Raw genomic sequence first — 15,854 nt, forward strand, 5'->3', positions numbered from 1 at the left:
TTTCTGTGGGCAGTCACATTTGTTCCCAGAGGTGGACAACAATTTCCTGACATGGCCCCTAACTGTCACCACTCTGCAGCCCCATGCAGAAGAATCTAGACCCTCGACTGGACCCAGGAGATCCCAGGATGCCAGGGAGCTACAAGCCATTGATTATTGAGATGGCCCAGCCAATGGGCCCAGCTCCTGGAAGGCACGGTCAGGTAGTTTTGCAAGGACAGTCCACGACTAGGGCAGACGGACCTGCACAATCACACTGGAGTTGGGCAGATAGACTCCATAATGTTCAGACAAGAACTCCATGTCCTGGACCCAGTGTTCACAAGACACAAAGCGGACGCCCTTCTTGAAGTTGGAGAACACATGGTTGACCTGTAGTAAGGAAAAGAGGTAGGTCTCATTGTGCCTTCAAAAACTGAGTTGGGGGCCTTCTGACAGGTGGTATTTTCCATAGATGGCTGCGACAATGTCTCCACAGGTACTTTTTCTAGAATCATGACACTCTTTTTCCAGGGCTGGAGTCTACTTCCCATCCCCTTGAGTCTGGAGGGGTTTCCTTGTAACCCAGAGTGTGGTGGAAGTGATGCTGAGTGACTTTTGCAAAGTGACTTCCAAGGCTGGGTCAGAAAGGCAATGCAGCTTCTGCTGGTTTCTCCAGAAGCCTCATGGTGGAGGCTCTTGAGCCACCAAGAAGCAGTCTGACTGCCCTGAAGCCGCCATGCTGTGAGGAAGTCCAAACTAGACCAAGCAGAGAGATCCCAAGGCCAAGCTCTGAGATTAAACCAAGAGCTGCTTGGCCAGCCACCAGCTGCTGTATACACACTCACACCCCACCCTGCCCTTCAGCTCCAGCCAGTGTCTAATGCAACCACATGAGAGACCAGGGCCAGAAACTCCCAGCAGAGCCCTACTCGTAGACACCATAAGAGATGAGAAAATGACTGCTGTTCATATCAAGCCACTAAATTTTGGGGCAATTATGCAACAGTAGTTCATCATAGGCTCCACCATCCTTTCCCCTCACCCCTCTCAGAGACTCACCTCAAAGGAGACGCTGTTTCTCCACTGCCGAATGGGCATAGGCACAGAAGAGAAATGATCCAGGACGGACTGGTTGGCATCTGGAAGTTGGATAATTAGATGATATATATTGTCAGTGCCTTGTCGGCTGGTCCACCTATGGGAGAAGGGAGAGCTTGAAAGCTGGACTTGCCACTCCATCTCTTTGGACGTCTGCCTGCTTCACCTGAATGGCCTGTGCATGTATGCAAATCTCAAATGTGGTCCCCAGGAGAAGCACCATCAGTGTCACTTGGCAGCTTGGACCTGCGTATACGCAATGAATCCATCTGCACTAGCTCCCCAGCTTGTCTGCGTGCACATTCATTTCAGAAATAATGACCTAGAGCCGTGCACTTCAAGGTACGCCCTCCCATAGGCTTGTCCAAATGTATGGTCTTTGCTCTCTGCTTCTGGGATGTAATCTCTGGACCCTTGGAATGTTATGTGTGACAGAACTAACCTTGTTTGCCTGGGGACCTTGGGTCATACTGGACAGCCTGCAAATATGATTTGGTGGGGACTGGCCACGTCCACACAGATAGTCTATAATGGGGGCAAGCCACTCCAGGAAGACCAACAGTGTGATTTAGGATGCCTCACGCAAATCAGTTGACCTGGAGGCTGAGGTGAAACATATAATAAAGCCCCTATAAACTCAGGTGAGCTTCCCTGGTTGGCAATATTCCATGCGTACTGTCACCATTGGAGGCCAGGACAATCAGGTGTCATGACTCCATGGGTAGAGGGCAATGGAATTCTGGTGTTGGAAAGTTCCCCTGGATGCTGCCCTGTGATCTTCCCCTCCGCTAACTTTATAAGAGTTTTCATTCAGTTCTATGTCTTTCTAGTCAATTACTGAGCCTGAGGGTGGCTTTGGGAATGCCCCATCTGGCATTTGGAAGGTGGTCTTGACATTGTGGTGGTCATCAACTTTGTAGTTGGCTCTAAACTTCTCACAGATGTTGATGCCTGGCGCTCTCATTTTAGACACTCCTATTTAATTGGTATGGAGTGTGATCCAGGCATTGGGAGTTTTAAATATTTCTGGGTGATATATGGCAAAACTGGGGAGTCACTGATTATTACAATCAACTGGTACACCATTGCTCAAAGCCACACAAACATGCTACAATAGTTGATAAAGGATTAAGCTAAAAACAGAAGTTGATTGTAAATACATCTTCTAATGAGATGGATTTGCAGAGGCGGCAGTTTATGGTGCCTCGATGGAAAGTAAATTTGGGAGACTTCCCTGGCAGTCCAGTGGTTAGGACTCCACGCTTCCACGGCAGGGGGCATGGGTTCCATACCTGGTCAAGGAACTAGGATGTTTATGTTTTGACGTGGAGAGGCCAAAAAATTAAAAACAAAAAAAAAAGGGACTTCCCTGGTGGTCCAGTGGTTAAGACTCTACACTCCCAATGCAGGGGGTCCGGGTTTAATCCCTGGTCAGGGAACTAGACCCCGGATGCCACAACTAAAGATCGTGCACACAGCAATGAAGATCCCGTGTGCTGCAACTAAGACCTGGCACAGCCAAATAAATAAATATTTAATAAATAAATAAATAAACAAGCTCCTGGGTTTCCAAATTCCTCATCCCTCATTATCAGGTTAGGCAGAGAATGTACCATTAAAAAAAAAAAAAGTTAATTTGGTAAAGGCCAAAATTTCAAATGGTCACTTTGCCTGTCTCTCAAGCAGTCTATCTCTCTGGGAACCACACAACGCAGTAAAGGGCTTTCTTTTTCTGTAAAACTGGAGCATTATGAGACAGCAATTGGGAAGAATAACCAGTGTTACTTCCACCATAGATGTGACCTGTAGCTGATTAATTTGAGAACAGGGAACATAAAAGACTAGAGAATTTAAAATTATCCGGGTCAGGTATCCCTTGGAAAGTCTTCATGGACCCCAGTTTCAAGACCATCACTACAGAGCACAAGCTCTGGAGTCTGACAAGTATGAGTGTCATGCCAGGTCCTGTCAAGCCCTAGCTGTGCCACCAGGGGAAGTCACCTCCCCTTTCTGAACTTCGCAATTTGATGTTTCAAAACACTTTCCCACAGGATCAAGGATCATGAAGGGTGCTGAAACAGGTCACACTTCAGAGCACTGGCTAGGTACCTGACATATAACCCAATCTTACAAAGACAGGGAAACTAAGGCACACTGTGACTTGCCCAAGGCCTCAAAGCTGCGAAGCCAGGGTTTGAACTTGGGAGGTTCTAGCTCCAGAATATGACGTCTTAGCCAAACTCTCCTATCTTGTCTCCTCCTAAACCAAGAGGCATCTCATTTACAGAGTTGGACCCAAGTCCTCTGTATAGGATCCATCTTGGCATCTTCCAATCCAGTTCCCTTTGCAGGTTAGGAGAGGGTTCAGGGCGTGTACTCTGCTGGGTACTAAAGCTCTGATGGTGGTGAAGTCATTTCCCTACCTGCTTTATCCTAAGGGGCTGTTAGGAGGCCTAAATGAGGTCACCCATGCCAACATCAGCGCTCAGCAAAAGGGCTGTTTTATCATCACACTCACCAGTCAGAGACACAAATCTCAATCTTTCCGCTACCCAGGAGTTCCGGCCAAAATCCCTCCTTCTCCAGGTCCAACACTTGCTTCTTTTTGTGATACCACCTAGAAAAGAGGGAGATAGGTCAAGAGAACAGGCAAGTACTCACCACAACCCTGGACCTTGTGGAAGAGCAACATTCACCTGTAGGCAGACTGGAAGCAGATCTGCAAAGGGGCCCTAGGCATGGCCTCCAAGTTTCCCTCCATAGCCAGGGCACCACAACTGTGCACAACCATCAATTTCTGGAGGACTTCTGTTAAATAAAAAAGGTTTGTGACCAAGTTCCTTGCGAGCCCGCCAGCCCACGGAGAGAACCCATGGGTTTCCCATGAGGCCACGCCACTCCAGACCCTCCCACTGGCTCCCCTGAGGACCCCTTTCCTGGGGCCCCCCACCTTCGCCCTGGGGGTTCTGGAGGAGGTTGCGTCCTATGGGTCTGCACTCACAGAAGCGGCCCAGGACGCAGGGCCTGGGGTCGGCGGCAGTGGGCAGGCAGGTGCTGACGATGGGCCACAGGGTGGCGTGGTCTCGGGCCAGGATGCTCAGCCACAGGGCCTGGCAGTCCACCAGGTCGCGCCAGCGCCGGCACACCCGGCGGCAGCGCCCGAGCAGCACGTGAGGGTGCACGTGGCTCAGCACCATCTCAAGCAGCTCCGTGGGCAGCTGGCCCAGACCCAGTGGCTCCTCGGTTTCGGGCTCCCCAGCAGGGACTCGGGCGGGCAGGCCCCCAGAAGTCGAGTTGTCCATGGTCTTCTCACCAGGCCCAGCTGCAACACGGGAGAGCCAGTGTCATACTTCAGGGTGTCAGGGACCTGCAGCCTCTACCAGCCCTGCCTGTGCCAGCCACACTCCAAGACTGTCACCCCCTAAGCCCCCTCAGCTGCCTCCCCAACCTCACCACCCCCAGCCCCATCCTCAAAGCCCCAGATTCCCAACCCGTCCTTGCCGGCAGGCGATTTAAGCTCTTTTCTACCATTTGCATCACAGCCCCCGGCAGCCAACCTCCTCTGCAACCTTACAGACGCCCAAGTCCTACCCTGCATCTCAGCCAGAGCTCCTCGCAGGCAAACCTTCATGTAGCTTCATGAGCCCCCATCTCTACCTCTGCCCTTTTTATTTGCCCGCCCCTCCCTTCTTAATACCCAACACCACTGCCGGCCACCTCCCCTGCCCCATGCTTTCTGACTCCATAGTCTCTGCCCGCCCCTCCTTTCTTACTGTCACGCCCCCTCCTCTCTCTGCCTTGCCCCAACTTACTAGCCAGACCCTCCTGTCCCCACCTTCTGTATTCTCCAGACACCCGCCTCCCTCAGGCTGTATTTGGACTGAGGTGGAACTGCCCAACCAAATCTCCCAGAGTAGGGGCTGCCAGGATCCAGAGTCTGTCGCTCTTCGTCTGGACCCAGTGGCCCCTTGGAGTGTCCCTAATCAGGCTGTAAGGCCCTTGGTGCTGAACAACTGCTGCTATTTGGGTCAGACACCTGGGCAGAAGGCTTTGTATTCATTAGGTCATATAAAATTCTCATCACCTTTAAGGATCCAGCATCACTAGCTTGGAGATCATTGCACAGGAGAAAACAGGCTCCAACAGGAGCCGAATGCATTTCTATCTGACTCCCTAAATGAGTGCTATAACCAGTAATAACCCCAGCCAAACTTCACGGAGCCTCTTACTACCAGTCTGGGTAGCAACCCCCTGAGATAGGTATGGCTATGTCCCCACTTTCCAGGTGAGAAAACTGAGGCCAAGTGACCTGCCCAAATCAAACAGCTAGTAGGTGACAGAGCTGGGATTTGAACCTAGCCTGGGTAGCTCTAGAATTCTTGCTTTTAACCTCTATACCAACTCTGTCCAAGAAAAATAAAAGGGGAGCTACACATACAACTTTCAATATCGGCAAGTAAAATCGTCATTGATTTTTGCCAACATGGAACTTACTTTCTAAGGGAGAGAGACATGGTGAACAGGAGACAGATTAAGCAAATTAGTTACTGTTAGGAAATCATTAAAAATAAAATCTCCTGCCAACCCCCAACATCCTCTTCAAAAATACAGAAAAGATGCAAACAGTTTTTCTATGGAGTAAGCATTAAATCAGACTGTAATTCACATGGGCCATGATGAGCAGTGGATGTGACATGGAAATTGTGTAGTGTGTAGTGTAGGTGATCAGTGCTCTGGGAAACAGAGCAGGCAAGGGGAAAAGGGCCATAAGCAATCTGGGTGGGGAGATCCTGAATTCTGAGAGATGGATTGACTATTACACGGGCCAAATTTCTTTTCGATACATACACTGTCAATACAATTTTTACTATTGAGGTTTTCCAACATATCCCAAAGTGGAATAGTGTAAGGAGCTCCAGCAGTTAACTCCTGACCAATCTGGTTTCATCTCTACTCCCACCCACTTGCTCCCCCAGGCAATTTAAGGCACATCTTAGAAACCACACCTTTCTGCCCATAGCAGTACATTATTTTAATGTAATTTGTAAACTGGGGGAATCAGTTTGATAATGAGATTATGAAAATTGATTATGACCCAATCAGGATTTCAAAAAGTGGTTAAAATAAGTTTGAAAACTTCAAGTAAGATAAAAAAGCAGAGACTGACAAGTCAGTTTCCATTCTTCAATTTCCTCCTCAGACACAATCTCCGTTAATTCCTGGAATTACACCCCATGGTGTACTCCAGTTAAAAAGAAAAATAGGGACTTCCAGGGTGGCGCAATGATTAAGAATCCACCTGCCAGTGCACAGGACACGGGTTCGAGCCCTGATCCAGGAAGATCCCACATGCCACGGAGCAACTAAACACATGTGCCACAACTACTGACCCTGTGCTCTAGAGCCCCCGAGCCATAACTACTGAGCCCGCATGCCACAACTACTGAAGCCTGCACTCCTAGAGCCCATGCTCCGCAACAAGAGAAGCCACTGCAATGAGAAGCCCCCACACCACAACGAAGAGTAGCCCCTGCTCGCCGGAACTAGAGAAAGCCCACACACAGCAACGAAGACCCAACACAGCCAAAAAAAATTAAATAAATAAAAATTTTAAAAATAAAAGAAAAATATAATTCGGTTCCAAGGGCTTACTGCCTAGAAGAAAAGGATTAGAGAATAATGGCTTCCAGGAGACGAGGGTGTACAAGGCACCCCAGGGGCCTTTTGGGAAAGTTGTGAGTGCATTTTGGTGTCACAGTAATGAGAGTGTTATTGGGAAGCCGTGCACAGGACAGTGCCACCCAGGGGAGAACTATCGTGGATTCCTCCTCCTAGCCAATGTCCTGTGTGTTTTATGTAGGAGGAAAGCCTGTTAATCTGAGCCTAGAACCCAAATTAGTTGGCCTGTAAATGTAAGGAGTATTAATAGACACTGAATGGTCCAAGAACGCAACTTCTGAGTCCATTGGAAGAGTTTCCTCGGCTTTGTTGGCACTTTACTAGTTGTTACGATCCAGTTCAGGAAACTGCAAAATCTCTTCATCTAGGCAGTGCCAGCTGTGGGTTTTATGGAGCTTTAGGGATCCACAGAGAGTTCTGGGGATTTTTCAGATACACTGGGGAGGTTTTAAAATCCGACTCTGAATCAGGTCTGCATTTGTAACAAATTCCCAAGGGATGTTGATGGCTGCCCTCCATGGACCACACACTAGCTGGATCTTATTGGGAGCAAGCCCAAGTATCACTTGCATTTTGAAATATGTATTCCTTTTTTTTTTTTTTTGCGGTACGCGGGCCTCTCACTGTTGTTGCCTCTCCCGTTGCGGAGCACAGGCTCCGGACGTGCAGGCTCAGCGGCCATGGCTCACGGGCGCAGCCGCTCCGCGGCATGTGGGATCTTCCTGGACCGGGGCACGAACCCGTGTCCCCTGCATCGGCAGGCGGACTTTCAACCACTGCGCCACCAGGGAAGCCCGAAATATGTATTCTTTTACTTATAAATTTCTCTCCTTTTATTTCACCTCTACACTATACATATATATTTGGGACCTTTTATTAACATTTAAAGATTTCTCTGTGGAGATAGGTTTCATCAAGTATTTCATTTCAAGGTGGTAAAGGCTGAATGAGAAATTTTTCGCCATAAATGGAGGAAGGTTGTGGTTGGCTCTGACCGAGTGAAGCAACAAGGATGGGCAGGGAAGTGCTGAGTGGGGATGCAGGTGCCTCTCTCTGCTGGAGGAGGAGTGGTTGGGAAGTTGGGGGAAAAACTGCCAGCCTGGTTTGCAGAAGTAGAAAATTCCTGAACCTCAGAGCACTGGAGGCAGGTTGCACGAATATCCCAAGGATATCAGAAGTTCCACCAACTTTGCTTCCCTGCCCCTGGTTCTCCTATCCTGTTAACAGGAGTGGAGTAGCAACCCTGGGGGTATTTTGATTCCAGGAAAAGAACTGGACTGCGGATGGGCCTTTTGTGTGGATGGAGGGTCTGAGGGATCTTAGGAGGAAGGAGGTAAGTAGTTAACAAAATCTCTCTGAGAAGGGTGGGAGGGATTTGAAGAGAGCCCAGCTCCCTAGCTTAGGGTTGAGTGTGTCCAGCCCTGGGTGTCAGGTTCAAGTTCCTTCCTCAAGGTGATTCAGCCCCTGAAGGCTCTTCTCTCCTGGATTAGGGAGGATGTGGGTGGGGAGATGGGATTTCAGGTAAAACCTTCTCAGCTCCCCACCCAACCCAGCCTCTAGGGGGTCAAGAGCAGAAAAGAGCCACAAAACCCACAAAATTTCTTTGCTCTAAAGAAGAAATTCCGGGGCTTCCCTGGTGGCGCAGTGGTTAAGAATCCATCTGCCAGTGCAGAGGACACGGGTTCGAGCCCTGGTCCTGGAAGATCCCACATGCCGCGGAGCAACTAAACACATGTGCCACAACTACTGAGCCCACACGCCACAATTACTGAAGCCCGTGCACCTAGAGCCCATGCTCCACAGCAAGAGAAGCCACTGCAGTGAGAAGCCTGTGCACCGCAACAAAGAGTAGCCCCCGCTCACCACAAGTGGAGGAAGCCCACGCACAGCAACAAAGACCTAACGCAGCCAAAAAAATAATAATAATTAAAAAAAAAAAGTTCTGGGCTTCACTGGTGGCGCAGTGGTTGAGAGTCTGCCTGCCGATGCAGGGGACACGGGTTCATGCCCTGGTCCGGGAAGATCCCACATGCCACAGAGCGGCTGGGCCCGTGAGCCATGGCCACTGAGCCTGCGTGTCCAGAGCCTGTGCTCTGCAATGGGAGAGGCCACAACAGTGAGAGGCCCACGTACCACACACACACACACACAAAATTCTGCCTAGGGCCAGTTTTCTAGGCTCTACAACAAACTAGGAGTCTTTAAATATCAAATTACCAACCAATCCAGAGAGGACACACACCTAGGGACTTGTGAAATGTAAGTCCTGGGCAGGGCAAGGAGTGGGACAGGCCAGGGAGGGCGGGAAGGGAGAGCCCTGGTGTGGAAGGTCTGCAGAAGGCAGGGGGTGAGGAGGACACGGCTCCAGCCTGAGGGGAGATGGGCCTGGAGGGTGTGGAGGGGCCGGCCTCCTTCCAGAGCAATCTACCCTACCCGCCTCTCAGGAGACTGTCTAGCCAGAACGTCCAAAATCGCAGACCATGTGAACGTTCCTAATAAGGGTTCAGCCAGAGCTGCCTGCACCTCTGGTGTACCACACCCGGTAGCATTACTGCATGCTGGCAACTGCCCATTTAGAAAATGTAATTAATAGGTGATCCCATATATTTAAAAAGACATTAATAATTCCTTATGTATGACACTGGTATTGCGGTTCCATTTACCTGTTGTATTTACTGCTGTGTCTCCATGCCTGGCCCAGGGCCTGGCAAACAGTAGGAGCTCAATAAGTGCTTGTGGAATTTATGAGTGAATTGCGGCAGTTTCTCACAGGGTTACAGTTCCACTTTAACTAGATTCTTCTGCATGGGGCTCCTGACTGAGGACAGGCATGGGCCATGTCGGGAAACCGTTGTCCACCTCCAGGAACAAAGGTGATGGCCCACATTTAATTCAGGAAGAAACTGAGCTTCTGACAGAAGATAAGTGACTTGCCCAGCTCAGGAGGGGTGGTGCTGGCCACCCTGTGGAGGGGATGGTGTTAGCAGGGATGCGGTGGTTGCCATGGCCCGATAGCAGTTGTCTCTGCATGGGATGGGGAGGTCAAGGGCTATGAGGATTCCCCCTGGATGACGGCCAACCTTTCTTGACCCCTTCACCCAGGAAGCATAATGATAATAACATCAGTAATAACTGTGCCCTCTCCCCGTCCCAGGCACTTTGCTGCATGTCTTAGGAGCACTATTCCATCAACTCCTCTCAACTCCCCCTTGATTTAGGCCTCGCTACAAAATGAGAAAAAAAGCTTGGGGAGGGCAGCAGCCTGCCCAAAGCCACACAGCTCAACCCCGGTCCCCAGGGAGGAGACTCCTGGGCCCGCCTCTAACCTGCTGTGTGCGGCATCTGAGCAGGGCAGTGACTGGAGGGAACCAGTCTCAGCCAGGAGCTGGCTCTTGGGGGGCAGGTGGAGGCAGGTGCCCTGAGCCCCAGGTCCTTCACCACCGGCAGTCCCTGAACTTGGCATGGAGCCTAGAGGAGCCGTTAGCATCAGTTCTGAAGCCGAGACTGCCAGGTCTCAAACCTTAGCTGGGCCAAACCAAACACTCCATATCTGCCCCCTCCCTCCAATGCCACTCCCCACCCCCAGCCACCGTCCTGGAAAGGCACACGCTTTGGGTTACGCCCTCCTTTTTCTACATGTGTTTGGCCCACAATTATTATATAGCATTTTTTTATGTGTTCTTAAGTTTTATGGAAATCATATATTGCAGTTGCCAACCCACAGATTCATGTTTGCCCTGAGGATGTGCTTTTGGATTAGTCCATATTGTTACCTGGAGCTCTTATCATCTTGTGTGTCAATATTTAACTCTTTTTAAGTGTCCTTCAATAATGTTTTATAGATTTTTAAAAATTTTTACTTATTTTAACAAATATTTATTTATTTTTATTTTTGGCTGTGTCTGGTCTTAGTTGTGGCACACAGGATCTTTCATTGCAGTGCGCAGGCTTCTCTCTAGTTGTGACGCCAGAGCACGTGGGGTCAGTTGTTGTGGCGTGTGGGCTTAGTTGCCCCGTGGTATGTGGGATCTTAGTTCCCCCACCAGGGATTGAACCCACGTCCCTGCATTGGGAGGCAAACTCTTAATCACTGGACCACCAGGGAAGTCCTCAGCGTTTTTTCATAAAGTATTGCATGTCTTTTGTTGGATTTATTCTGAGCCACTTTAAGGTTTTGTAAATGGAATTAAAATTTTTTTCATAAAAAATTCTTAATTCATAACCATTTCTGCATTTAGTAATGTTAAGGATATTCACACTGTTGTGGAACCAATCTCCAGGACACTTTTCATCTTGATATTCTGTACCCACGAATCAGTAACTCCCTGGTCCCTCCACCTCAAGCCCCGGCAACCACCGTTCTACTTATTCTCTATCAATTTCCCTGTTCTAGGAACCTCCTATAGGTGGAATCATACAGTTTCTGTCTTTCTGTATCTGGCTTATTTCCCTGAGAATAATGTCCTCAAGGTCCATGTTGCAGCATGTATCAGAATTTCTTTCCTTTTTGGGGCTGAATAATATTCCACTGTTGGTTTATACTACCCTCTGTTTATCCCGTCATCTGTCAGGGGACACGTGGATTACTTCCACCTTTTAGCTGTTGTGAATATTTCTATGAAGATGGGTGTACAAATATGCAAACACCTTGCATCTCTGGCAGGATGTGACACTACTTTACTACAGCCAGCAGGAGGAAGAAAGATTTTCTCCTTGCCTGGCAAGAGCTCAGCCAGTGAGGGCTGTCACAACTCAGCCAATGTAAAACTTCTATACTTAGAATATCTCATTTCCTCCAATGGACTTTTTGTTTATAACAGACCCTCTAAACATGCCCTTTCCTCCATAAAAGAAAAATAAACAAATGGGACCTAGTCAAACGTGTAAGTTTTTGCACAGCAAAGGAAACCGTAAACAAAACAAAAAGACAACCCAGAGAATGGGAGAAAATATTTGCAAATGAAGTGACCGACAAGGGATTAATCTCCAAAATATACAAACAGCTCACGCACACACACACAAAATAGGCAGAAGGGATTTCCCTGGTGGCGCAGTGGTTAAGAATCTGCCTGCCAGTGCAGGGGACATGGGTTCGAGCCCTGGTCTGGGAAGATCCCACATGCCGCGGAGCAACTAAGCCCGTGTGCCACAACTACCGAGGCTGCGCTCTAGAGCCGCAAGCCACAACTACTGAGCCCGTGTGCCACAGCTACTGAGCCCACATGCTGCAACTACTGAAGCTCATGCCCCTAGAGCCCATGCTCCACAATAAGAGAAGCCACCGCAATGAGAGCACATGCACCACAACAAAGAGTAGCCCCCGCTAGCCGCAAATAGAGAAAGCCCATGCACAGCAACGAAGACCCAATGTAGCCAAAAATAAATAAATAAATAAATTTATTTTTAAAAAAATAGGCAGAAGGGCTTCCCTGGTGGCGCAGTGGTTGAGAGTCCGCCTGCCGATGCAGGGGACACGGGTTCGTGCCCCGGTCCGGGAAGATCTCGCATGACGTGGAGCGGTTGGGCCCGTGAGCCATGGCTGCTGTGCCTGCGCATCCGGAGCCTGTGCTCCGCAACGGGAAAGGCCACAACAGTGAGAGGCCCGCGTACCGCAAAAAAAAAAAAAAAAAAAAAAAAAAATAGGCAGAAGATCTAAATAGACATTTCTCCTAAGAAAACATACAGATGGCCAAAAAGCACAGGAAAAGATACTCAACATCACAAATTACTAGAGAAATGCAAATCAAAACTATAATGAGGTATCACCTCACACCAGTCAGAATGACCAGCATCAAAAAGTCTGCAAACAATAAATGCTGGAGAGCATGTGGAGAAAAGGGAACCCTCTTACATTGTCGGTAGGAAGGTAAATTGGTACAATCATTATGGAGAACAGTATGGAGGTTCCTTAAAAAACTAAAAATAGAACTACCATATGATCCAGCAATCCCACTCCTGGGCATATATCCAGAGAAAACCATAATTCGAAAAGATACGTGCACCCCAATGTTCATTGCAGCACAATTTACAACAGCCAAGACATGGAAGCAACCAAATGTCCATTGGCAGATGAATGGATACAGAAGATGTGGTACATATATACAATGGAATACTACTCAGCCATAAAAAAGAATGAAATAATGCCATTTGCAGCAACATGGATGCAGCTAGAGATTATCATACTAAGTGAAGTTCGAAAGAGAAAGACAAATACAATATGATATCACTTATATATGGAATCTAAGAAAATGATACGAATGAACTTATTTACAAAATAGAAACAGACTCACAGACTTTGGAAACAAACTTATGGTTACCAAGGGGGAAAGGTGGGGGGAAGGATAAATTAGGAGTTTGGGATTAACATATACACTCTACTATATATAAAATAGATAATCAACAAGGACCTACTGTATAGCACAGGGAACTCTATAAATAATCTGTAATAACCTATATGGGAAAAGAATCTGAAAAAGAATGAAGGGACTTCCCAGGTGGCACAGTAGTTAAGAATCTGCCTGCCAATGCAGAGGACACAGGTTCGAGCCCTGGTCTGGGAAGATCCCACATGTCACGGAGCAACTAAGCCTGTGAGCCACAACTACTGAGCCCGCGCACCACAACAAAGAGTAGCCTCCGCTCACCGCAACTAGAGAAAGCCTGAGCACAGCAACAAAGACCCAAATAAATAAATAAAAATAAATAATTTATTTAAAAAAAGAATGGATATATGTATATGTACAACCGAATCACTTTGCTGTACACCTGAAACTAACACAACATTGTAAATCAACTATACTCTAAAATAAAATAAAAATTAAATTAAAAAATAAAACTGCATCTTTTCTACATTTGTGAAGAGAATTTTGGGGGGTTGGCAGGAGACTTTATTTTTAATGATTTCCCCAACAGTATCTAATTTGCTTACTATGCCTCCTGTTCACCATGTCTCTCTCCCTTAGAAGGTTAAGTCCCACGTGGGCAAGAATCCATTCCTGGTTTTATTTGCTGATACTGAATAATATATGTGTAGCTTCCCTTTTATTTTTCTTGGATAGAGTTGGTATAGAGTTCTAAATTTATTTATTTTTATTTATTTTATTTTTGGCTGCGTTGGGTCTTCGTTGCTGCACGTGGGCTTTCTCTAGCTGCAGTGAGCAGGGGCTACCCTTCATTGCAGTGTGCGGGCTTCTCATTGCAGTGGCTTCTCTTGTTGTGGAACATGGGCTATAGGCGCGCAGGCTTCAGTATTTGTGGCACGCGGGCTTCAGTGGTTGTGGCACGCGGGCTTCAGTAGTTGTGGCTTGTGGGCTGTAGAGCGCAGGCTCAGCGGCCATGGCTCACGGACCCAGCCGCTCCGCGGCCTGTGGGATCTTCCCGGACCGGGGCACGAACCCGCGTCCCCTGCATCAGCAGGCGGACTCTCAAGCACTGCGCCACCAGGGAAGCCCCGCTTTGTGTCTTTTGAACAGTACATCTGGGACCTGGAGTTCAGGAATGAGCAATATGGATTCTCTCTGTCCCACTCCAGTGTGATTGTTCGGGTTTGTCTGTCCTAGTAAAGGACTGTCCTTGCAAACAACCTGACAGTGCCTTCCAGGAGCTGGGACCATTGGCAGGACCATCTCAGTAATCAAGGGCTTGTAGCTCCCTGGCACCCTGGGATCTCCTGGGTCCAGTCGAAGTCCTGCTGGGCCCTGTCTTTAGGTTCTGGAAGCTACTACAAGAAAGTTCCTGCATCAGATTTACCAGCTTCTGCTTCTCCAAGGCAGCCTCTGTTCTACTGAGTAGAGACGCAGGGGTGAACACAGGGAAATCCTGGATGGGGAGAGGGCTCCTCACCATTCCCCGATGTCAGGCCCGTCTTGTTCAGCCCCAGTGCCCTCTGCCCTTGTCTCCTCCTGGATCAGCTGCAGAGGCTTTATTGGTCCCTTCCAGGAAGTCCTCTCTTCACCTATGAACTAGAACCTTATCCCTATGGCTGAGAGAATTCCAGCCCTCTTGGGGTTTTAAGATTGGGACCAAGACTCATAGCAGAAAGTCAACTAGATCAAAAAATTGTTTGGAGACAGAGGGTTCTGCCCACCCTGTGAATGATGAAGCAGTCCCCTGAGCCCAACGCTGCTTTGAATTGTATGGCTCATAAAATTATTTTGTTATTGTTAAATTCTTTTCAAACACAGAGAGAATATTGAGCAATACATCTGCCGATCATAGGTAATAAATGTATTATTTTGCCAAAAGTGTCTCAGCTCTTTTTAATGGAAATACAGTGTTACAGCCTTGGTGAATACTTGGTTCAGAGTAAGGAGTTGTCCCGGTTGAGGAGGGAAAACTGTACAGAAGAAAACACCATAGAAGGTGTTCTCCAGTCGAGAGAATGGAAGTGTTAGCACCCTATTTCCCAAGCCCTAAGGAAATCATGGGTCAAAGATTATCAATTAGGGTTAAAAGCATTAGGTGGTGGATGTGGGACAGTGTCACAGTGACACCACAACTGTGACATTCTAGTCATGAGGCTGAGAGAGGACCATGCAATGGCAGGATCCGGCTGTCCCCACCCCAGTCCAGGGGTCCTGGCTAGCCTCACTGCTGCAGGATCCCTAAGGAGTTCCAGGTCTCCTGATGTAAAGCAGATGAAGCCTGCTGCTGCCTTTGATGTATCCACCCTGAACTGCCCCACCCACCTAGCAGGGAGACACAGCTAGAGGGGTTAGTGTTTTTCCAGTATCATCAAAAGGGGAGTGTGACAGGTTGAAACAGACCTAAGAGTCATGACCACATGTAGTGTGTGGTCCTGGAGCAGATACTGGCTTGAACAATTCAACTCTGGAGGATAATTTTGGGTCAACTGGAGGAATTTTGATAGGAGGAATATGAGACAGTCATGTTCAGGAAGGGAAAGGTGGAGCGCATTGGCTCAAAAAAAATATATATATATATATATAATTTAATTGGACAACCTAGAAGAAATGGACAAGTTTCTAGAAACATACAGCCCACCAAAACTGCATCAGGATGAAATAGATAATTTGAATAAACCTATCACTCTAGAAGTGAAATAGACTGTGTAATTTTTTTTTTTTTTTTTTTTT

The 15,854-nt window shown here is 48.0% G+C and overlaps 1 protein-coding gene across 1 annotated transcript; it reads right to left on the reverse strand.

The window, feature by feature from the left end:
- Positions 1-228: 228 nt before the first annotated feature.
- LOC103079244 (F-box only protein 27-like) lies at positions 229-4,382 on the reverse strand. The gene is made up of 5 exons (XM_007464692.1): positions 4,031-4,382; positions 3,742-3,754; positions 3,599-3,697; positions 1,042-1,177; positions 229-372 (listed from the first exon to the last, which is right to left on the reverse strand). The coding sequence occupies exons 1-5, from the start codon at positions 4,380-4,382 to the stop codon at positions 229-231; spliced, it is 744 nt and encodes a 247-aa protein (XP_007464754.1).
- Between the last annotated feature and the right edge of the window lie 11,472 nt (positions 4,383-15,854).

The sequence above is a fragment of the Lipotes vexillifer genome, unplaced genomic scaffold (genome assembly GCF_000442215.2).
Source record: "Lipotes vexillifer unplaced genomic scaffold, Lipotes_vexillifer_v1.1 scaffold1815, whole genome shotgun sequence".
Taxonomy (NCBI): Eukaryota; Metazoa; Chordata; class Mammalia; order Artiodactyla; family Lipotidae; genus Lipotes; species Lipotes vexillifer.

Bases quoted from the DNA above. Each gene is read 5' to 3' on its own strand.
- LOC103079244 (XM_007464692.1), bottom strand. From the start codon at position 4,382: ATGGACAACTCGACTTCTGGGGGCCTGCCCGCCCGAGTCCCTGCTGGG. The intron at 1,178-3,598 runs GTGAGTGTGATG...CTTCTCCCATAG, and splicing joins GAGATTTGTGTCTCTGACTG to GTGGACCAGCCGACAAGGCA. The intron at 373-1,041 runs GTGAGTCTCTGA...TCCTTACTACAG, and splicing joins GAAACAGCGTCTCCTTTGAG to GTCAACCATGTGTTCTCCAA.